This window comes from Sciurus carolinensis, chromosome 14 (assembly GCF_902686445.1).
Source record: "Sciurus carolinensis chromosome 14, mSciCar1.2, whole genome shotgun sequence".
Taxonomy (NCBI): domain Eukaryota; kingdom Metazoa; phylum Chordata; class Mammalia; order Rodentia; family Sciuridae; genus Sciurus; species Sciurus carolinensis.
The window spans coordinates 37023622-37046013 of record NC_062226.1 but is presented as its reverse complement, the minus strand read 5'-3'; the positions used below and the strand labels follow the sequence as shown (position 1 = coordinate 37046013).

The window sequence follows — 22392 nt, the reverse complement described above, 5'->3', positions numbered from 1 at the left end:
AATTGAGCAATGAGTAAAGATAACAGTAGTTCAGCATCTTCATGTGCCACACTGGTCTGCTGATACTTTCCTACAGAATTACTCAGAACCTGTGGCTTCAAGAGATAAGAAAAGCTAACTTTGACTTAAGGGAGTTTATTAGCTTTCATAACTGAAAAGTTCAGAAGGCAGATCTAGCTCTGGGCATGGCTGGAACCATGATTTCAGATTAAATCAGATTAATCTCTCTTGACTACCTAAGTCTGTTTTCCCTCCTATTTGGAATTTACAACCATCTTGACAGACTGCAAAGCAAGGCCAAAGATGGAGAAGCCTTGGCTAAATGACTCCAAGTCCACTTCCCACATATAAGTAATTCCTTAAGTTTTGTTATTGAATCTTTTTTCTCAAAAACCATTCTTTTTTGGGTCTTAAGTTTCTTCCTATTCTCTAAGCTGAGATCTCAAGGAGAGAGGGAAAGTTGGGCCCCCAGAAGTCCTAGTGACTTCCCTTAAGTGTCTACCCCTGGGAATTTACTTGGGACAGGGAACCCTTGGCTGGGATCATACACCAGTAAGGCAATGGAGCTTACTAAAGAAAGCACCTGGAGCTATGCAAAGGGAAAGAAATGTCGGGTATTTGGTGAGACAAACTGACCAGCTAGAGAAGTGAGTATATATTCTTAGTTTCAGAGATCAGATAGGAAGCTGTCATGGTCCTGGTGTTTATCCTTCAGGAGTTAGGCCAGAGTACTAACTCTGGTGATGAAGACAAGGTAAAAAAGTAAGAAAAACTGAAGGGCTATGGAGGAGAAAGAAGGCAAAGGAAGTTCTAACTATACCATACATGAAAAATCAAATTGTTTTAAACTCAATTTAAGGGCGACTGTTTGGGGACAGTCATGTCACCCGCCTTCTCATAGAGCGAGTTCGCTAAATTCGCGAACGTGGGCGGTGGCTGCAGCGCCCAAGCTGGGCGTAGTCCCGAGCCGGACTCCGGGGTGGCCTAAACTGTAGGACTACAACTCCCAGGATGCCGCGGGGCCGGACAGCATCACGCCTGCGCAGAGGTGGCGGCGATGCAGTGTCTAGCCTCTTGGGGGTGCTGGTGTTTAATTCTGGTGCCGAGGGTTCAGGCGGGGAGAATGGGTCTAGGGGCCGAGGTCTGCGGTCTGGGTTAGGAGAGGTGGAGCCCTCAGTCCTGATTGCCGGCTTGTACCAGATCCCCGCCTCTTCAAGGTTAGCTCTGACGTCCTCCTGGCGGGACACTCTGAGCCATCTTCAGAAACAACATACCAGCTCTCCGAACCTCACATCCCGCTGCAGGTGGCTCCCCACATCCGGTGTCCGCCCCCAAACCACCTTCCCTCCTACACAGCCCCAGCTGCCTGTCCTTACCGCGACTTGGGCGTCTCCTGGGGAGGCCCAGATTGTGGTCCTCTGGGGTCCAGGGACCCAGGGGCATTCTAGGGAGGGTGTCACCTTCTCATTGTGACCATCCGGCCAGTCCAGAATCAAGGTCAGGGTTCCCTGCTCTGTGATTTTCTTTTGGATTCATACTTAAGTGGGAAGGAGAGAAGCTTGGAAGTGAAAACCGTAGCTTCCCCTTTCTTCTGCCCCTCAAACCTCAGGTCTGTCCAGCTGAACTTAATGTTTACAGAAGCCCTAAAAGGAGATGGCCTACAGCTCAGAAAACGTGATTTTTTACCCCTAAGCCTGAAGTGGTTGGAGATTTTGCCAGAGTGAGGGATGGATCATAGATGGGTTGCAGAAAAGGTGGAAGGAGCCACTACTGGCCTGCAAAAACTAAGGAGTGCATGAGAGAGAGAGAGAGAGAGAGAGAGAGAGAGAGAGAGAGAGAGAGAGAGAATGGGTTGTTCCCAGGCCAATGAAACTGACTAGCTGCATTTGAAACTGGGCTGCATTACTGTGATAGGGATTGAGAGTGGGGTTTGTTTCAAGTTCTAACCTGAAGGATGGAGGGTGTGATAAGTGGTGGCTCCCCAACCCCTACTGGGGATTGAACGAGGACCTTGCACATGCTGGGCAAGTGTTCTACCACTGAGCTACATACCCAGCAGCCCTTTCTAAAAGAAAAGAAAAATTTTTTTAAAATTGTGAGCCAGGATCTTGCTAAGTTGTCCAGGCTGACTATAAACTTGAGATTCTCTTGCCTCAGCTTCCCCAGTAGCTGGGACCATAGACATGTGTCATCACTCCCACCCTAAGCATATCTAATCCATCACCTCCTCTCCATCCCCATTGCTACTGCCACCATTTTCTCTCAGAGTTTATTACATTTTCCTAATACCCAGCCTGGTTCCAGTGCTGCAGACCTCCAGATCCACACAGAAGCCAGGAGAGTTAGTCCCCAGTATCTGTGTTCGTCCCTTGCTTTAAACCTTCAGTGACTCCCCTCTACCTCACCTCCAGGATGAAATCCAAACTTCCTGGTGTGGCTTACAGGCTCCATGTGATCTGACTTTCGTACCCCACAAACATTGTATTGCCATTTCCCCTTTTATATCCCCTCCAGCCCTGGTGGATGAATTTCCGTCAGCTCCTCCAAAGAAGCTCTTTGCCTTGTGGTTCCCTCTGCTGAACTATGTTCTGTTTTTCTGTTCTGATTTACACTATGTATCATGTTCCTGTTTATTGTCACTTCGACCATGAACTCCTCCAGAGGATCCTATTTTTCTCTTATTTTAATAATAATTGAGCACTCTCTTCTCAACGCTTTACATATGGTAATTCATATAAGCCACACAACAACCTTTTAAAAATAGACATTAATATCCTCTCCATCTTATAGAATCAAAAACTGAATTCAGTCTGGCATGGCAATGCACACCTGTAATTCCTGCTACTCAGGAGGTTGAGGCAGGAGGATCACAAATTTGAGGCTAACCTGAGCAACTTAGGAAGATCTTGTCTCAATATACAATTTTTAAAAAGAAAAGGACTGGGGTAAGGCATGATGACACACACTTGTAATCCCAAGCACTCAAGAGGCTGAGGCAGGAGGATCAAAAGTTCTAGGCCAACCTAAGCAATTTGGTAAGGCCCTATAAGTAAATTAGCAAGACCCTGCCTGAAAATAAAAAATAAAATGGACTTGAGCCTAGCATGCCTGAGGCCCTGGGTTTGATCCCCAGCACCACAAAAAGAAAGGAAGAGAGACAGAGACAGGCACCCAGGTTCAGTTGCTCAAGAACAAACATCTGGTAGATGGCAGGGGTAGAATCTGACCTCAGATGGTCAGGCTCCCAAGTCCGCAGTTCTAATGTCAATGCTAACCTACATGCTATATAGTACAGGAAGCTAGAGTTTAGAATAAAGCAGATGATGGGTGGAGAGGGAGGGCAGATTAGATAGGGATTAAAATGAAAGTGATGACAAGCAAAGCTGTTATCAGGACTGTAAGTGACAACCGAGAAAGTGAAGTAGAATAGGAGTGAACTGTTGCCATAGTGATGAAGAGAAGGTCAGTAGAAGTGTACAAGAGGGGTATAGACGAACTCTCGAGGGATGCAAGGACTGAGGGGTGAACTGACGGAGGAACTAGGTCCGCAGATTGTAAGCAGGGGGTGGCACAGTTACAGAGGTCATGGGGAGAGTAGCTTGGGGGCTGGTGAGCTTGCTGTCCCAGAGGCAATGGGATACCTTGAGTGCAAATCCTGGGAATGTTCTTGCAGCAGCAAGAGTAGCTGAGGACCTGAGCTCCAGCCCTCTATCCCTAGCCCCACCTCTGCAGTCTCTCTTGGTTCCTCTTCTGCAGCTAGGAATCCCCAGAAATGATCTGTGTGGGTGGCAATGCTCACACCCCCACCCTGTGGGGCCTTTTGTTTGTAGCCTTCTAGGTAAAAACCTAAATACTTTTTGATAATTTTATTTCAAAATATGACAGAGACAGCAGCATGCAGATGATATTGTCCCGTCAGAATTCTCAGGTTAGTAGCCAGGTTTGGGTCCCTCAGGGCATAGGTCTTAGGACATTTCCAGCCTATGAACTCCCAAAGATGATTCCTACCCACATCCTCTCAGGTTCTTAGGCCTGCCCCTGTACCCACTTCCTGTGCCTGAGGAGACACTGAGGTACAGGGTAGGCTGTGAGGGAGGGGAGTGGGGAGGATCTGGTTGAACTCCGGAAGGAGGAAGAGGTGACAACCTGGGAGTTTGAGGGCTGAGAACAGATAGAAAAGAGAAGTGGGGAGGGGGCCACTGTCTTTGCTTCCTCCATCCTCAGGAAGCCCTGGGCCTACCATACCCCAATATACCTCCCTCGAAGCTCAGATAGGAAATTCCGGGTAGGTCACCACCTGTGACTGGGTGATAGCTGGAAGTCCTTGGGTGTGGTTGGAAAGCAGGTGTGCTCCTGACAGGGCAGCAGGAGCCCCTGTGACAAGGAGGTGGCAGTGCACCAGACCCTCCTCAGCTGGGTGCAGGCTGGCTGTTGGCATAGGCCTGATCTGGGAAGGAAGCCCGGGCTCTGCGTGTCTGAGCGCACACTGAGGCATAGAGCTCTGGCTCGGGGCTGGCAGCCTGGGGCTTTGACTCGGAGTCCAGCACCACCTCTGAGTACTTGATGGGGGTCGCAGAACTGGCCATCCGGCCCTGAGGAGGCCGCAGCTGCAGGCTGGTGTAGCACATCACCTCCTCTGCAGCCTGGAAATGAAGGCTGTCAGAAGTTCACTGGACCCTTGGAAAAGACCCCCACGTCCTTCCCTCCCTTCTTCTTCAGCACCATCTAACTTACCCTGGCAGGGCCTCCAGGGGATGATTCCTGCTGGTCTGGTCCTGGCTCTTGAGACAGTCGTCCTGGGACAGGAACAGGACTCTGGTCAGCTTCTTGTTCCTCCTTCTGCATACGCCTATCCCGCCCACTAGGACCTGGCCACTGTGCCTTTCCCTCCTCCGCAGCACCCTACCTGTCTGTAGATAGTGCAGGTTCCCATACAGGGGGACCTCTTCCACAGACCCTCCAGAGCTGCAACACAGAGTTTGGGGAATGAGTGGGGACTTCCTGGTAAGAGGGCACTCTAAGTTAACCCATCCCTTTTGTCCTCCACTCACCATCCCTGCCCCGGCTGACTCCTGCTTCGGTCACTGGTCCATTGGGACAACAGTGCAGCCAGTGAGATGAGAAGCATCAGCGTCACCACTCCTAAGAGGGCCCATAGTCCCCAGGCCTGCGTTATGGAAGGGATTCCTGTGGATATGACAGGGTTGAGGTGGTAGGGTGTTTCTGCCCAGCCATCTCTAGCCATCACCAGCAGGTGGGACATGGAGCCACATGACCCCTCCCCCAGCAACCCCTGCCCCGCCCAGCTCACCCCATGCTAGTAGATCCGTGCAGTTGTCACCTCTGCTCATGACTGCTGATGTGAGAGTCGGGTCCATAAGCACACTGCCCTGAGCTGGTCAGCCCAACTCATAGCTTGACAGCTGCCACAATCCCCCTTACTCCCATCCCTCTCTGGGCCTGGCCCCCACGGCTCAACATCCCCAGTACTGATGGTGGCAAAGTTGCCGGTTGGTTTCCGGGAAGGAAGGGGGAGGGGAGGGATGATCTAAAGAACAAAGACCCCGCCCTATGCCTGCACCTGCATCACACCGCAGTTCCTTAGTCTCCTTCACCCAAGAGAGATGCAGGCCCAAGTGTTCTGTGCCACGTGCAGGTGAGCCTATGAAGACCCTGGGGCAGAAGTGGCATGAGACATAACCAAAAAGGACAGGAGTACCCCTTCTGCCACATGATGTCCACCTGTTCAGTCTGGCCCTTGACTCCGGTGGATGAGAATGTATTCCTTAATGAGCATGTTGTCAAGTGCATGACCTTGGGCTGCCTGCAGTCTCACCACAGTCTAAGGTTGACAGAGAAAATGTTTGCATGAGGCTCTGGGTTCCATCCCTAGCAACCTGAAAAAAAGTATACATAATTATTTTCACTGTTATTACTACTATTATAGTAGGGGGTGAATAAGGAAGATAGATTCTCACCCCAATCTTTTTTTTTTTTTTTTTGGTATTGGGGATTGAACCCAGGGTATTTCACCTATTTATTTTTATTTTGAGACAAGATGCCCAGGCAGGCCTCAACCTTAGCGATCCTCCTGCCTCAGCTTCCCCAGGTGCTGGGATTATAGGAGTATGCTACCAGGCTCAACCCGCTTGACCCATTTCATCCAAACTGTTCCTAAGAACTTTCACTTCATTTAATTGCATTAAAGGAATTTCTCTGCCAGGACTATCCTGGCAAACTGATCCCAGTCTTTGCACTTGTTCATTTTGAGGGAGTGGAGTGCCAATGCTGAATATAAATTTAAATTTAGACTTAAACTACAGTGGCCTGCCAAGGATAGGGATAAATGGAGAAGTCCTACCCTTTTGTTGCAGACAATAAGGGAGTGTCTTGTCTGTGTAGACCTTAAAAAATAAAATAAAATAAAATAAAATAAAATAAAATAAAATAAAATAAAATTCAACCCTCTTTTTGTTATCACCATGTATCGACAATTCTAAAAAATGTCAGTGACAAAATGCTCTTCCCTAAAAAATCTTTTGTAAATCTTAGTTCTAAATTGTGTGGGCATTAATGAGTTTTAATGTTATATAAGCTCCAAATTAGCATATTTTTGTTGCTTCAAATTAGCATTTTTAAAAATTTTTATTATTATTATTTTTTTGGTACTGGGGAATTGAACTCAGGGGCACTTTAGCCACTGAGCCACATTCCCAGCCCTTTTTTTGTATTTTATTTAGAGCCAGGGTCTCACTGGGTACTTAGTCCCTTGTCTTTGCTGAGGTTGGCTTTGAACTGGTGAGCCTACTGCCTCAGCCTCCTGAGGAGCAGGCTGTACACCACCTTGCCCACCCAAATTAGCATTTTTTTGTTTTGGGGGGTTTTTTTCTTGGCAGTGCTGGGGATTGAACCCAGGGCCTTGTGCTTGAGAGGCAAGCACTCTACAAACTGAGCTATCTCCCTAGCCCCCAAATTAACATTTTTAAAAAACATTGTAATATACATGGAAGTTAAACCAGAGAACTTCTTTTTTTCTTTTTTTTGTACTGGGGATTGAATCCAAGGACAATTTACCACCGAGATAAGTCCCCAGCACTTTTTAATTTTTATTTTGAGACAGAGTGTCACTAAATTGCCTAGGGTCTCGCTAATTTGCTGAGACTGGCCTTGAAGTGGCAATCATCCTGCCTCAGGCTCCCGAGTCACTGGGATTACAGGCATGTGCTACCACAACCAGCAATCCAGAGAACTTTCAGTTAGGCAATAAGCCCTTGACACGAGCAGACTCGTCTACATGTGTTTAAATCTAGAATTAGTTCTTGACAGTTTGGAATTGTTCAAATTTGCTTTGGGTGCAGTGTCTGTCTCCAACCCCAAAGATAGCTACATATTTCTGTGTTTAACCAGTAGATTTAAAATAAACAATGAGCTGGACTCAGTGGCACATGCCTGTAGTCTCAGCAACTCAGAAGGGTTAGGCAGGAGGATCACTTCAGCCAGGAGTTTGAGGCAGCCTGGACAACATGGTCAACACACCATCTCAAAATAAATATACTGATTTTAAAGTAAATAAACATGGAGAGGTCGATGGGTAATTTATCATACTTGAGGCCCTGGATTCAATCCCCAGGACCAATAAATAAATAAATAAATAAATAAATAAACAACAAACAAAATAAACAATTACAGCATAGTAATTTTAAAATCAAAGAAACTGAACTTGAGTTTTTCTAATTCCATTATTCTAGGTGACCTGTTGGAGTTTTTATTTATACAGCATTTAAATTTTCTAGAATTTGTTGTGAAATGGGACTTTTGTGAATCTTTGCTAAATTTATTCTTATGTTTAAGACTTCTCCTATTTGTATATCTGTTGCATCACATGAAAGAAACTTTTTGAAATAAAATTTAATAGTCTTTAATCAACTTAAGTGAAAGTCAACAAATCTGGTTATATTTCTATTGAATACAAATAAGTAAAGATTACTTTTGACAAATTTGCCAAAGTTAAGAATCAAAAAAAGAAATCATGATACTATTCATCATTCAGACAAATCGATACGTGGGTATAAACTGGGAGTGGTGGTGCATGCCTGCAGTCCCAGCAATGTGGGAGGTTGATCGGAAGTTCAAGGTCAGTCTCAGCAAGTTGGTGAGACCCTGTCTCAAAATAAAAATTTAAAAAGGGCTGGATATGTGGCTTGGAGTTAAGCACCCCTGGGTTCAATCCTCAGAATTAAAAAAAAAAAATTATGAACGCATTTCTATTTCTTTTCTTGTTCTATAATGTTTACTTGATTTAAAATTGTTAATTATCTATTTTATACTGATATGATTATATCTATGGAGTTCAATAATTAAAAAATTCACTATCTGAGTTTCTTTTCTGGCCCTTATTTCATTTCGTGATTATTACTGAAAGCAATTTTGTCATATAGAGAAATAAAAAAAATTTTTTTTGGTATTGGATATTGAACTTTGGGCCTTGCACATGCTTAGCAAGTGCTCTATCACTGAACTACATCTGTAGCCCTAGAGAAAAAATTTAAAAAATGATTCATGTGAACTGGGTGTGGTGACACCCCCTGTATTCCCAGTAGCTCAGGAAGCTGAGGCAGGCAAGTTCAAAGCCTGCCTCAGCAATTTAGTGAGGCCCCAAGGAATTTAGTGAGATCCTGTTTCAAAATAAAAAATAAAAAGGGCTGGGGATGTGGCTCAGTGGTTAAGTGCCCCTGGGTTAAATCCCCAGTACAAAACAAAAACAAAAACAGAGATCCAGTTGAAGCTAGGCATGATGGCACATGCCTGTAATTCTAGGGATCTGGGAGGCTGAGGCAACCTGGGAAGCTTAATGAGACCCTGTTTCAGAAATAAAAAAGAACTAGGGATGTAGCTCTGTCATAAAGCATCCTGGTTTAGTTTCTAGTACAAAAAAATGTTTTTAATTTGAGTATAAAATATATTAAGTATACCACTGACTCCTTATCAAAATTGATAATTTCCAATTTTTTTAAAAAAATTAAAATTCCAATTTTAAAATCCTGATTGCTCAATTCTTTTGAAAGAATCCAAAGATCCAGCAACAGTGGACCTGAGTTCCCTAAAGGCAGCAATTGTCTGGCAGCCATTTATCTCATCATAACTGGTCTCAACTTGCTATTTAGATCAACTGGGACAACGTTCTTAGATTCAAGGTTTGGACTTCCTTGCTCTCCTACCCAGCCTGCCTCCAGGTAGTCACTTACACTCTGATGATTCCCCTGGGTACAGGTCTCTCCCTGCCCTGTCCTCCTCACTCCCTTCAGGAAAACCAAGAAGATAAACCCATATTTTATTAATTTATTTGACATACATATACTTATTGCCATGACATGCCAAGCTCTAGAGATAGAACTGTGAGTGGAACGTGTTTCTTTCCGTAGAGAGCTTTTGGTCTAGTTGGGCAGATGGCCTTGTGTATCCCAGACATTTAAAAGAACGTGGAAGGGCTGGGGCTGTAGCTCGGTGGAAGAGCGCTTGCCTCACCACCACGTAAAAATAAATAAGTAAAATAAAGGTATTGTGTCTATCTACAACTAAAAAGTAAATAAATAAATAAATAAATAAATAAAAACGTGGAAGATTAAGAGGAACACCATTTTGCCTGGAGAAGTAGAAGGCAGGAGTGGTGAGTGGTGGTGAAGGGGATGGTATGGAGAAAGGCAGTAGAGGGTTGGAATCTCTACTCTGCCTCTTAACTGATTCATGGTTGACTTAAATTTCCTGAATCAGTTTTTTCACCTCCCACTCCTTTTGTACTGGGGATTGTTCTACCACTGACTTAACATCCCACCCCGTCTTAATTTTTTTTTTTTTTTTTTAAATTTTGAGACAAAGTCTCAACAAAACTGCTGAGGCCTCCAACACGAGATCTTCCTGCTTCAGGCTCCTGAGTTGCTGAGATTACAGGCATGTGCCCATACGCCCAGCTTCTTTATTCTTTAAAAGAGCCTAATTATATTTTTGAGGGGTGGTTGTGAACATTCATCAATTTTATTGAATGATTCATTGAGTGCCTGTTAGTGCCAAGTGTTGTGCTAGGCTTCGAGATAAAATAGGAAAACACAGACAAGGCTCCTGCTCTGGTGGTATTGAAGAAAGTAAAACTGTTACACCGGGCTGGGGAGATAGCTCAGTCGGTAGAGTGCTTGCCTTGCAAGCACCAAGGCCCTGAGTTCATATCCCCAGTGCCAAAAAATACAAATAAAATAAAATAAAAAATAAAACTGTTGCATCGAGGAATAGAGTAGAACTTCTTAAGTGTTCTGAATGAAGGGAAGGAACACACTTGAACTGAGAACTGAACGGTATGTAGAAGTCAACAGTGTGGCAAGGAAATGAACATGGAAATGACCGGGAGTCATATCATTTCAGCTACCTGGCCTATAGTAGCTGCCAAGGTTAATTAAAATCACTAATAGCTAGGCACGGTTCTAAACTCTTTACTTAGATTTTCCTATTTAATCATCATAACAACCCTTGAGGTACACGTATATTACTCTCTCCATTCCTTAGAGTGGAAACCAAGCCACAGGGAGAATATATTAAGTAACTTGGCCAAAGTCTCCTGATCTTAAGGAGTCGGGATCCTAGTCCAGGCAGACTTCATATTCTGCTGTGTAGCATGGTACAGAATAATTTATGCCTATTAAAGAATGGCCTCTCTCCATCTGGTAGAGACAGAATGGGAGGCTCTCAGGATGAGGCAATCGCAAAACGTGGCACAGGGAAGTGCTACAGAAACTAGTAGTCCATATTTTGGGGAAGACCCCCCCCCCCCCAAGAATTTGTTAAATGTTAGTAAAAAGCAGCCGAGCTGAGAATGAGCCCCGTGTAGTTGGTGCGCGAAAACACGCACTGCCTGCGTTACTAGGAGAGATGACGGATGACGTCCACGCCACACGCCGCTCAGCTCCCCCACCGCAGGGGATGGGCTCGCTTCTTGGCGGGTTAACCAGTGACAGGCGGGGAAGGTCTACGTGCGGGAGCACGTGGCACTCTCTGCCGGTGGTCCGGGGACTTTCCCCTAGGCGGAAAGGTAAGGAACTAGTCCCTCGTTTGTAGCCTAGGAAACAGGCCTTCAGCACGAACTGCAGCTTTGCTTATGTTCTGTGGCACTTTATAGCTCTGTCAGGGACTTAATCTTTTGATTAGGGTGAAGAAGTTGGTAGTGTGGAATATAAAAACAAGCATTTTTTTAGGCATGTTTTAAAAGACTTTAGGTTTATGGGAACATTTAGACTAACAGAATACCTAAATAGGTGGAAAATGAACTAATTTAAGAAAGCCATGAGTTGGTCTTATGCAAATATCCCATGGTCACGCCCCATGTGAGTGGGCGTGTCCTCACGGGGATCCGGAGCGGGATCCGCTCGGGTCGCGTGCGCGCCTGCGCACTTGGGCGGGAGGGCAACGCCGAACGTGTGGGCACCACGCTAGCCCTCCTACAGTGGGCCAGCAATGGCCGGCGCAGCCTGGTCCTCAGGTATGCTGGGGCTGCTGCTTGTGTGTGCGCTGCTCGGGGTTCTCGGAGAGCGCCCCAGCCCCGACCTCGGGACACACCCAGGTACCAGCGAGGGCTGCTGGAGGGAGGCTGGGACTGCATGGGAGGAGCCTCTGCTCTGCTGACGGGTCTCTGCCCTCTCTCCGCAGGACACCGCGCCCAGGTCAGCCTTGGGGCCACCGAACCCCGTAGGCGATCGCCGCCCAAAGACCAGCGCGAGCGGGCCCGGGCAGGCGCGCTGCCTTTGGGGGCTCTGTACACTGCGGCTGTCGTGGCTTTTGTGCTGTACAAGTGTTTGCAGGTGCGGGACGGCGGTGGGTGGGGCTTTCTGGGTCCTGAATTTCCCGTGGGGGCGCTATGGTATTAAGAACAGAACTCCGCTTCCCTTCTGTGTATAAAATGAAGTCAGTAGTTTCTTGGCTTTCCCACGTTATAGGGTTTGAGCATCCAGAGAGATAGTGGATATGAAGGGTTCCTGGTAAATTGTAAATAAAGACACACTTTTTTCTCCCACAATCCAATGAAGAGCGATCACTTAGTAACTAGTGGAGCTGGGATTTGAACCCAGCTGCTGTGTATACTACGAAAGTGCGGTTCCTGGTGAGGATCCAACCTTGGCAGCAGTTGATTGCTGCAGCCACAGTGTGTCCAGAGTTCAAGACGTCAAGCAGTCTCAGGTTCCCCTTGGGAAAGAGGCCCTGAAATATGAGCTGACAGTACATTTTGGTGGACTGAAACTGTTGAAATGGAAAGTAGTACCACCCAGGTCTGTCTCTTTAGTCCTGATCCTATCACTTAACTTGCATTAGGAAATAGAGGGTTGAACCAGATTGAAGATTATATGAAACTAGAAGAGACAGCAAGTACTTATCCCAAGTGTACTTAACAGGCAAGGATGAGGGTCTGAATTTAATGATAAAATTTAACAAGGATAGATTAGTAAGTTCTATTCTTGGGCCCAAGTGCAGTGAGGAGGCAACAACTTAGAACCAGCACTTGTGAAAGAGGCATTACAGTTGATTATTAAGTTCATTGTGTGATGTGGCAACCCAGTATGCTGAACCAAGTTATTGTGCTTCATCTGCACTACATGCTCAGTAGAGCAACTGGAGATAAACATGTGAATGGAGCATTGATAGAGAAGATTTAAGATCTTAAACCAGAAAGATGGAAAGGAGGCAGGGGGGTGACCATTGTCTTCAAATTCTTGAGGGGCTATCATGTTGAAAAGACATTGTTTGGAAGGCTTTAATCAGCATTATGGAAAGATACACAAAGGGCAATTTCTGGCTTTTTGTATGAACTGATAACCAAAGCATTACCAAACTGGAGAGGATTGCTCATTCCTGGAGATAGTTCTGCAGATTGAGCACACGTGGGGCATATACTGATGTGTTGCTTCATGTCCAGGGTAAGGACCTGGACTAGAAATGAGCTTTAAGGTTAAAAACCCAATAGCTGGGGCTGGAGTTGTAGCTCAGTGGTGGAGCACTTCATGTGTGAGGCACTGGGTTCGATCCTCAGTACCCCATACAAATAAAGGTATTGTTTTCATCTACAAAAAACAATAAACCAATAGCTTTCTTTACTGCAATTTCTCCTCTCCTTACTAGCTTTGGAGACTTAGGTGCTGGAGCAGAACTTCGTTGCTATAGTACTGCCCCTTTCTTCTTCTGCCATAGGGCAAAGATGAAGCTGCAGTTTTCCAAAAGGAGAAAGGCAAGAAGGAATCATTGCAGTCAGGTGGGTTAAGCAGAAGTCTTGGTGGTGGGGGTGCAGCAGAATTGTTACTTAAATTTGCTCCCCTTTTCTTCTTAACTCCCAGAGAGGCACCTGGCCCAGTTAACACAACAGCTGGCCCAGACAGAGCAGCACCTGAACAATCTAATGGCCCAGCTGGACCCCCTTTTTGAACGGTGAGAATTTATAGCAGGTGGGAGGAATGGGGACAGATTGGGCAGCCCCTGAGTGAATATTTCTGCAGTGTGACTACTCTGGTTGGAGTCCAGCGGCAGCTTCTGAACATGAAGCTGCAGACCATCCACCAGCTTCTACAAGACTGCACGTCAGATAAAGGTGTGGAGGTCCCAGAGCCAGGTAAAGGGTTGAGAGTTGAGTCTGGTGACAGGGAGACAGTCTCTGAAACTGGAACATGCTGATCTTTCCCTTCGCAGAGGACTTAAGAACAGAGGAAGACGAAGAGGCTGGTGACAGTCAGGACTGGGAGGAGCCCATAAACTGGCGCACAGAAACTTCCTGGGAAGTAGAGCAGGGGCTAAGAAGAAGATGCAGTAAGACTGTGACAAAGGACCCCAGATATAGCTTCAGCCAAGGACAACAGCTGAAGGTTTAGTAAAATAAAGTCCATTCTTTAGTTAAATACAGTGTGCTTCTGTGCATTTTTTTCCCTCCCAGTTGGTCATACACCCATACTAGGTGCCTAAGGACAAGTGGGCCTCCTTGAAAAGCTTCCCTTATTAGGACAAAAGACACTGCCTTCCAGAGTGAGAGCAGAGAAGATAGAGGGAGCTCCAGTTCTTTTCCTTGTATTCCTGAGGCTACCAGCATGCCAAACTTCAGGGTCCAAAAAAGTCCCTTTTCTCATAGCTGAGACAGAAGGGTCTTTCCAAAAACATTTATTAAAATGTTTATTTATAAAATAAATTATAGAAAACTACACACAACATAAAAACAGTCACCCTTACAAAGCTGCAAACCCATAGAGGGCATGAGTTTACCAGTCCCAAATCCCCTCATCTGTGTTGGAGGGTCTAGTTCAGCTGAGGTTCAGTTGTTTCCTGATTTTTCTTTTCTTTTCTTTTGGTACCGGGGATTGAACTCAGGGGGCACTCAACCACTGAGCCTCATCTCCAGCCCTATTTTGTATTTTATTTAGTGACAGTCTAACCGAGTTGTTTAGTACCTCCCTGTTGCTGAGTCTGTCTTTGAACTTTTGATCCTCCTGCCTCAGCCTCCCAAGCCTCATGGGCCACCACACCCGGCTCAGTTTCCTGATTTTTTTCCTGCAGTACTGGGGGTTGAACCCAGGGGTACTCTACTACAGAGCTACATCCCAGTCCTTTTAATTTTTTGAGACAGGGCCTTTTGCTAAATTGCCCATGCTGGACTTGAATTTGTGATCCTCTCGAGTTGCCGGGATTACAAGCATGTGCCACCATATCCCCAGTCTGATTTCCTGATTCTTAAGAGCTGGTCAGGTAGCTTGGCAAACAGAAAATGATCCCTGTCAAGCCAAGAAGGGTTCTTTGTACTTTGTTTAGTGCTGAAGAGGATTCCTTCGTACTTCTGGCTACGACTTATCCCTGAAGTATTCTGAGTTTTGGAATTTGTAAGATTCCTCTAGTTCTTCTGGCCGCTGTGGAGAGAAGATAATTCAGGCACTAATATGAGCACTTTACTTAGACACAGTCACCTGCAGGGTTGGGGGAGGTCCCAAAAGATGTAGGAATGAGGTGGGTAGGATCAGACCTGTGATCCTGCTTATTCCAGTTCTGGGTCTATCACAGCACCCTTTTTAATGAAGACACAACTTACCTGATAGCCAAAGTCAGACTGTGGTACCAGCGTGACAGCTCCTCCTGGTCTGTGGACATAAGCAGTAGCTTCTCATGGGGGAAGGACAACTAGAGAGAGACCACCTCTTAGTGCATGGCTCAGAAAGGTCCAGCCTAATGTCCTTGAGGTGATTTAGGGATGAGAACTATGAAGCTCAAGCCCCAGGTATTTCTCATATCCTCTCATTACTATGAAAAGGGACCCAGGCCAAGGAGACAAACAGATCCATTAGCCTTTGAGATTACAAGCATGAGCCACCATATCCCCAACCTGGTTCCCACTGTTACTTACACTGAGCAGTCCACCACAAGGGCCTCCTGAGTGGCCAAAGACCCTGCAGAGTTGACACTGGGCCATAGGGTAGAGGGCTCTGCAGGTAAAAGTGCCACTCTGCAGCAGGTGCAATGGGGGTCGAGGCTTGGCCATGAGGAGCACATCAGAGAAGAGGAAGAACATACGAGGTCGAGGTTCCCCACTGGGAGGCACCACCAACAGCCACCCCTGGCGTAGGAACCAGCGTCCTGGAGGATGGGGAAGCAGTTATTTTAGTGCAGCTCCAGGATCCATGGGCATAGGACGAACAGGAGGAAATAGGTGGGGTTTTTGGGGGCATGTGCTGGTTCTATAGAAGAAGAAAGGTAAGTAAGCAATAGACAGTTAAGGATTGAGAGGAAAGTACACAATCTACCTGAAGTTAGCCCCTTTGCCTGGCGTCCACTGAGCAGAGCCTGGACTCGCTGGAGGTGCTGCTCATTCTTCTGTTTCTGACCAATGGCGTGGACTCTCTGGGCAGTCTCACTTATCAGCCGGGCAGCCCCTAGAATAACATCTTCAACCTCAATGCAACATTTTTTTGACTTTGGGTGAAAGACAGGCAATTCTGGAGGGGACCTGGGTTAGATTCTAATTTCCTGAAGAAAAGGCAGGGCAGTAAGGACACTTCCATATATATATGGAAGCTAGGGACATACAGACATTGTTGGAAATCAGAACCAGAAGGGGATACAGGAGCCAGCCTCCTGCCTGAGCTGGAGAGGAACAAGAACTTACGTGTGAGCTGTTGGTGGTCAGGACTGTTGGGACCTGTATTTTCAGCCAAAGCCACAATGAGATTCTCATACCTGGAATTAACAGTGGGAAGTCTACAAGGGGAAGCGGAGCCAGGCAAAATTCCCTTTGCCTCTGCTTGACACACAGATCAGCCCCTATACACTCTTCAGTTACAAAGCCAGGAAAGATCTGCTTCTGGCTACTGTATCTCTTCTTTCATCTGGGACTTGGTACCTGGGCTCACACCATTTGGCCCACTTCAATTCCAAGTTGAAAAGTCAAAGATGGACCATAGTCTGGAAGCCCAGGTGGGGATATGAAAGTTAATCAAGTCAAGGATACTGCAGATAACCTATGAACCCTTAACCCACTCCCAGGGACAGAAATTCGAGTGTAGGCTGGCCACTCATCTAAACAAACTTCTCCAGATAACTTGCATTGGGCCCTAATGCAGGTCCACTCATTTTGTAGAGTTCCAGTCTCAGGTCTGAGACTACACACTGTGGGTACTCTTAGAAAAACTTCTTAGAAGAAATCTGGCCCAGGGGAGAGCCAGTAGGTTAGGATAGACCCCATGACATCCCACAAAACTGAGGACAGCAGTTATACAGTCTCAAAGAGAGACTTGGTTGGAGTCAAGGGGAGTTCACTCACTGCTGCAGCCGCTGCAGAGGCAGAGGGAGCAGGTCTTGGAGCTTAAGTCCCCCAAACTCAGGGCGACCTTCCTGAAGGCGCACAAACCTCCGGAAACGTTTGTTTTTCTTCAGCTGTTCCTAGAGTGAGGGAGAAAGACCTGGCAGTGAGGGAAGCCACTCCTTATATTGCATTCATCTGTGTACAAATCTCTGCCTTCAGTTAAGTTGTGTGCTGAGAGAAACTTGGTCTCCCTAGAGGGAACTCGGCACAGGCTGGGCACCCAAAGGTCTATAAATGCAGGGACTGTGTGAGTAAGTCTGAAGAGGAAATGTGAGGGGCAAGCTTCACACTAGGAAGAGGGGATGGATTTGAGGTCATCTCCAGGTTACCTGTAGGGTGGTCCGGGACCTCTCTGCATTGGCTGCAAATTGGGTGTAGAGCTCCAGGTGGTGGCAGAAGCCTTCCAGCCCCTGTCCCCAGTGTCCTTCTTCCAGATAGGGAAGCAGCATTCTGTGGGCAAGGGCAGCAAAGTAAAAGGGGTAGCCCAAGAACTACTCAAGCACTCCCTCATTTAATTCTCATAACTCTGCCCTGGAGGTAATGCTATTACCCCATTTTACAGATGGAGAGACTGGCAGGTTAAGGCGGCATTGGGCCAAGGCCACAGGTGAGAAAACTGGCAGACCGGACTCGCTCTGACTCAGAGCCCGGTGCCAGAAGCCAAGGCCCTCCCTCTTCTCGCGCCCCTTCCACTCACTGGCTGGCGCCGTAGATGAGCTCCCAGGACCCAAATAGGGCCTGGCGCTCCGGTGGTCGCAGAGTCCCCTTGGCTTTCAGGATCCCCAAGAAGTACTGTGGAAGGAGCGAATACAGGTGTCTGGAGGAATAGGCCAACGCAAGGTGCAGCCAGATAGAAGTTTGCCTGACCCCCTACATGCAGAATCCAAGGCCCACCATACTCGGGGTCATCACCTCGCAGTCCTTCCCACACCCTAGGCTCCCCACCCGGCACCGGGAGGCTGCTCCAGACCCGCACCGTGGCCACCAGCCCTAGTTGTTCCTGGTAACGCCGCTCGGTCTCTAGCAGCTCCCGGGCGGTGCAGGCGCGTTTCCGCTCCCATCGAGCACGCTGCTCTCGCACCGGGCACCGCGAGCTGGGGTCTGGGCTCTCCATTCCAGGCGGAGGGTTTGACGCTTCCGGGCCGCAGCCCGCCGGAGATTCAAATTCCAACCGTTCCCAGGGCGGGGCAGCGGGTGGGATCGAGGAGGAGCGCGCAGGATGGAGCATGCGCAATGGTCGTCCGTCCGCGGCGGGTCTCCTTTTCCTGGGCTCGCCCCACCGCAAGGGCGACCCTGTAGGTGCGCAGCATGGGTTGGGCAGGACAGATGCGGCGGGTGTGTGGTGCACCTGTGAGCGGCACTAAGCTGGGGCAGCAGAGTGGACTTGGAGGCAGGGCACTCAAAGGTGCAGCCGCTGGCACAGCCTCAGTGTCTTGTGTAGAATTGGGAACGGGGGCCATCACTGTGGTATGTATTCTGTTCTGGGCCCATGCCAGTCTATAAATGGGGATCAGTCATTGCCAATGCTTTCAACACCTTTCTGGGCCCTGGACAAACAAAAGTTTACAAGTTTTAAGTTATTATTTTCTGCATCTCTTACTGATCCCAATCCTGACACTAGCTAGCTTCTGGTGAGCAAATGTCAATTCCGTGGTAGTTCCAATTTGCTGTAATTTTGACCAAAGGCAAAGGCTTTGAGTTGATGAGTCTTCGTTGCCTTATCAAAAATAAAATGTACTTGACCGGGTGTGGTGACCCATTCCTGCAATCCCAGAAGCTCTGGAGGCTTAGGCAGGAGGGTCACAAGTTCAAGGCCAGCCTCAGCAATTGAGGGAGACCGCAAGCAACCTAAGGAGACCCTGTCTCAACATAAAAAATAAAAAGGGCTAGCTCGAGATGTATCTCAGTGATAAAGGGTCCTTGGGTTCAATTCCCAGTACCAAAAATAAGTGAATGAATAAATAAATAAAATGTACTTGGATTGGAGATGTGGCTTAAAGGGCTTGCCTAGCATGCATAAGACCCTGGGTTTGATCCCCAGCACCACAAAAAATAAAGTGTACCAGCAGGGCATAAGGCCCAGAGGCTGAGGGAGGAGGATCTTGTGAGTTTCCTGGGTAATTTCCCAAGACACTGTCTCAAAATTTATTTTTAAAAGGGCTGGGATGTAGCTCAACTGTAGCATTGTCTTGCATGTGGAAGGCTCTGGGTTTAAGTTGGTACAAAAATAATAATAATGGTAATAATAATATTAGTAATAAATGTATCCAATCTTACTAAATTAGACCTTTTTAAAAAATGGAAGTAGCTCTGTGGTCATTTTGTTAGTATGTATCAGATCTTTTTTGTTTGTTTGTTTTTTTGGGTGTGTGCGGGGGGTACAGGGTATTGAACCCTGGGACACTTTACCACAGGGCTACTTCCAGCCCTTTATTTTTGAGACCGGGTCTTGCTAAGTTGCTCAGGGCCTTGAATTTGTGATCTTTCTGCCTCAGCCTCCAGAGTGTATGAGAAATTTTAAAATTTTAGTCTAGTGGTTCCTAAATGCATCCTAAAGGACTATGTGGACAAATACATGTGCCAAGATGTCTGGCACAATGTTGTTTGTAACAGCAGAAAACTGAAAACCACCTAAATGTCCAGTGGTAAAGAATTGGTTAGAAAAATTATGGTACAGCCAGGTGTAGTGGCTTATACCTGTAATCCCAGCTATTTAGGAGGCCAAGCTCAGCAACTTAGTGGGGCTGGGGTTGTAGCTTGGTGGTGGAGTACTTGCCTAGCACATGCGAGGCACTGGGTTTGCTCCTCAGCACCACATATAAATAAATAAAATAAAAGTATTGTGTCCATCTCCAACAAAAAATATTTAAAAAAAAACTACTGATAGGAGAAAACACTCATTATAAGTATATTGTCAAGAGGCTACAAAACTGTGTAACATATAAAAGGAAGACTAAATGATGAAAAGCTAATTGTGTTTTTTATCTCTGTGTGATCAGACTGAAGATAATTCTGACAAATATGTATTACATACCTAACCTGTTCCAGGCAGTGAATCATTGAGGTTAAAGCAATGAGTGGGATAAATAGTGCTATTTAAAAAATTCCCTCTTCACCTTCCCCAAGTATTCAGCTTTAAGCATGCTTTGTTTTATAATTAGAAAATACATTTTATAGTAGGAAACAAAATGTAAGAGAAAAACTATCATTTTGGATTCTCAGGAATCTGGGCGCCACGCCAAGAACTAGGGGATTGTCAGGGTTCTAAGCTCCCCTCCAGCTCTGACATTCTAAGAATTCTAAGAATGGAAAAATGCCGGGCTTAGACCAGGAAAGAACAACTTGAAGGTCTTGGAAGGAGAAAAGTAAGAGTTTGGATCAGATGGCATCTTATGCTCAGGTCCCAAGGAAACTGGTGACAACATATGGGGGAAGACTGGTTACACTGTCTCGAATGACCCAGGGATAGTTCACACTAAAAGCTTAAGTATGGAAAAAGCCAGAGAATGCCATAGTAATCACTATCACTGTGACCCCAGGTGATGAAAATAGAACACAATGCCAGGGGTGCAGTTGGTGACAGGTATGTTTGAGGATGCTGCCATTGTGACTGTGCTTAAGGTAGGGAACAGAACCTACTGTGACCTCAGGTGAGGGAATCATTGGACTCTGGAGGAAGAAGAGGGAAAAGTTAAAAAGACAAACTGAGGACATCCTGTGCATCCACTTCAGTTCCACTACACTGATGGTAGGTTAAACAGTGGCCCCCTAAAGACATGTCCAGGTCCATGCCCTTAACCTACAAATGTGACCCTCTTTGGAAAAAGGGTCTTTGTAGATATGATTAAGAATCTTGAGATGAGATCATCTTGAATTTTCTCAGTGGGCCCTAAATCCAACAAGTGTCTTTAAATAGACAACCTGTGGGGCATACCTGTAATTTCAGTGCCTCGGGAGGCTGAAGCAGGAGGATTCCAAGTTAGAGGCCAGCCTCAGCAACTAACTAAGGCCCTAAGCAAATTAGTGAGACCTTTCTCAAGATAAAAAGGGCTGGGGATGTGGCTCAATAATAAAGTGCCTCTGGGTTCAATCCCCAGTACCAAAAAAAAATAAAGTCACCCTGTAGAAAGTCAGATCAGAGAAGGCGGCCACATGGAGGCAGATCCTGGAGTATGCTGTGTCCCAACCCTGGGAGACTCAGGACACAAGAATTCCAGGAGTTCAAACCTGTTTCAGTGTTTGGCAGACTCCCATATTGTGTTATTGGCAGCCTCAAGCCAAGGAGTCAGCAGAATCTAGAAGAGGCAAGGAAAAGATTCTTACTTGGAGCCTTGTTAGGGAGCCTGGCCCTGCCAACACCTTAATTTCAGACTTCTGGCCTCCAGAAGTATGAAAATATAAAATTTCTATTTTATACTATATAGGTTTCAGGATACCTAGCTTTTGGTAATTTTGTGTTTTTGTTTTGCTTTTCTCAGACCTGAGGACTGAACCCAGGGGTGCTCTATCACTGAGTTACATCCTCAGTTTTTATGTTTTATTTTGAGCTAGGGTCTTGTTAAATTGTTGAGGCTGGCCTTGAACTTGTGATCCTCCTGCCTCAGCTTCCCAAGTAGCTCGGGTTACAGATGTGCAACACTATATCTAGCAAGTTTGTGGTAATTTGTCACTACTAATACCAGTGGTCCAACGGGCCAGAACTGCAGGCCAGCCTCAAAGCTCCAGGAAGACTTGGACCTGTCTTTGTTCCCAATCCATGGTTGGAGAAAAGGGATCTTTTCTCCTTCTACCCTGCGAGCAAATATCTCCCTCCTCTGTAACCCTGGGCTAATCAGAAACATGTTTAAGTAACATGTTCCTCAGTGTTTGACAACACAGACCCCAGTGACCAAAGACTTGGCCTTAAACAACTGCAGCAACTCCTGCACCAGGTGGGGACTAGCCCAGTTGGTTAGTCCTGAGTATGCTGTGTCCCCACCTGGGGAGATTCAGGATACAAGAATTCCAGGAGCTCAAACCTGTTTTAGTGTTTGGCAGACTCCCAGCTGTGAAGGCGTGATCCAGGATCAGAGTCCACATCTCCACCCAGGCCGGAGGAACAGTAACACAGATAGAAAGCTAAGGGAGAGACGGACCCATAAGGAACAGTATTTGGAAAGTTGGTGAGCTGTAGCAGAAAGACAGTTCAGCACCTATAGGCAGATATGTGATCTGAAATACTCACAGAAAGCTCCAGAGGTAGCAGGGCAGTGGGGCGGGGGGATGCACACAGAGATATGGGAACATAGCTAATGCTGTAGAGAAGATTCTGACTAAATAAGAAAAAGACTCATGTTCGGAATATTCAGGAAAAAAAGAACAAAAGTGAGACTGGTGTCGAAGAAAGATGAAGATGTCTAGATGTTCAGTCTCCATACTCCAGTTATCATGGCACTTCTATCATCTCTGTTCCCATGACCTCTCCCACCTCAACAAAATTAGTTACCACATTCTGTCTTGCACAGGCCCATCCAATTCAGATATTGCCA

At 46.5% G+C, this 22392-nt stretch overlaps 3 protein-coding genes across 5 annotated transcripts; 1 reads left to right on the top strand and 2 right to left on the bottom strand.

Annotated features, from left to right (window-relative positions):
* Positions 1-3862: 3862 nt before the first annotated feature.
* On the bottom strand, positions 3863-5413 carry Sit1 (signaling threshold regulating transmembrane adaptor 1). The gene is given in 6 exon segments (XM_047525589.1): positions 3863-4643; positions 4735-4796; positions 4907-4965; positions 5052-5187; positions 5312-5372; positions 5375-5413. Coding segments are annotated over 6 exon segments (591 nt in total). The 3' UTR covers positions 3863-4409.
* Positions 5414-11384: 5971 nt separating this feature from the next.
* Ccdc107 (coiled-coil domain containing 107) lies at positions 11385-13916 on the top strand. 3 transcript variants are annotated; one of them, XM_047525167.1, is made up of 6 exons: positions 11385-11524; positions 11692-11843; positions 13225-13285; positions 13368-13458; positions 13527-13639; positions 13717-13916. In XM_047525167.1, the coding sequence occupies exons 1-6, from the start codon at positions 11500-11502 to the stop codon at positions 13893-13895; spliced, it is 621 nt and encodes a 206-aa protein (XP_047381123.1). In that variant the 5' UTR covers positions 11385-11499; the 3' UTR covers positions 13896-13916. The 3 variants fall into 3 exon arrangements, with proteins under 3 accessions (XP_047381123.1, XP_047381122.1, XP_047381121.1); XM_047525166.1 differs by having other exon boundaries at positions 11415-11605; positions 13527-13618; XM_047525165.1 differs by having other exon boundaries at positions 11416-11605.
* A 688-nt stretch (positions 13917-14604) lies between these two features.
* Arhgef39 (Rho guanine nucleotide exchange factor 39) lies at positions 14605-21982 on the bottom strand. The gene is made up of 10 exons (XM_047525209.1): positions 21883-21982; positions 17841-18411; positions 17562-17656; positions 17194-17314; positions 16823-16941; positions 16169-16239; positions 15807-15935; positions 15410-15639; positions 15098-15186; positions 14605-14918 (listed from the first exon to the last, which is right to left on the bottom strand). Exons 2-10 carry the CDS (start codon positions 18090-18092, stop codon positions 14903-14905), a joined length of 1122 nt encoding a protein of 373 aa, XP_047381165.1. The 5' UTR covers positions 18093-18411; positions 21883-21982; the 3' UTR covers positions 14605-14902.
* Between the last annotated feature and the right edge of the window lie 410 nt (positions 21983-22392).

What these genes read in the sequence shown, in the direction of transcription:
- Ccdc107 (XM_047525165.1), top strand. Translation starts at nt 11,500, where the DNA reads ATGGCCGGCGCAGCCTGGTCCTCAGGTATGCTGGGGCTGCTGCTTGTG. An exon ending in TGCTGTACAAGTGTTTGCAG is followed by an intron (nt 11,844 to 13,224) that starts GTGCGGGACGGC and finishes CTTCTGCCATAG; the next exon opens with GGCAAAGATGAAGCTGCAGT. An exon ending in TGTGGAGGTCCCAGAGCCAG is followed by an intron (nt 13,640 to 13,716) that starts GTAAAGGGTTGA and finishes TTCCCTTCGCAG; the next exon opens with AGGACTTAAGAACAGAGGAA.
- Arhgef39 (XM_047525209.1), bottom strand. Translation starts at nt 18,092, where the DNA reads ATGCTCCATCCTGCGCGCTCCTCCTCGATCCCACCCGCTGCCCCGCCC. An exon ending in CTCATCTACGGCGCCAGCCA is followed by an intron (nt 17,315 to 17,561) that starts GTGAGTGGAAGG and finishes CCTTGCCCACAG; the next exon opens with AATGCTGCTTCCCTATCTGG. An exon ending in CCTCTGCAGCGGCTGCAGCA is followed by an intron (nt 16,240 to 16,822) that starts GTGAGTGAACTC and finishes TGTTAATTCCAG; the next exon opens with GTATGAGAATCTCATTGTGG.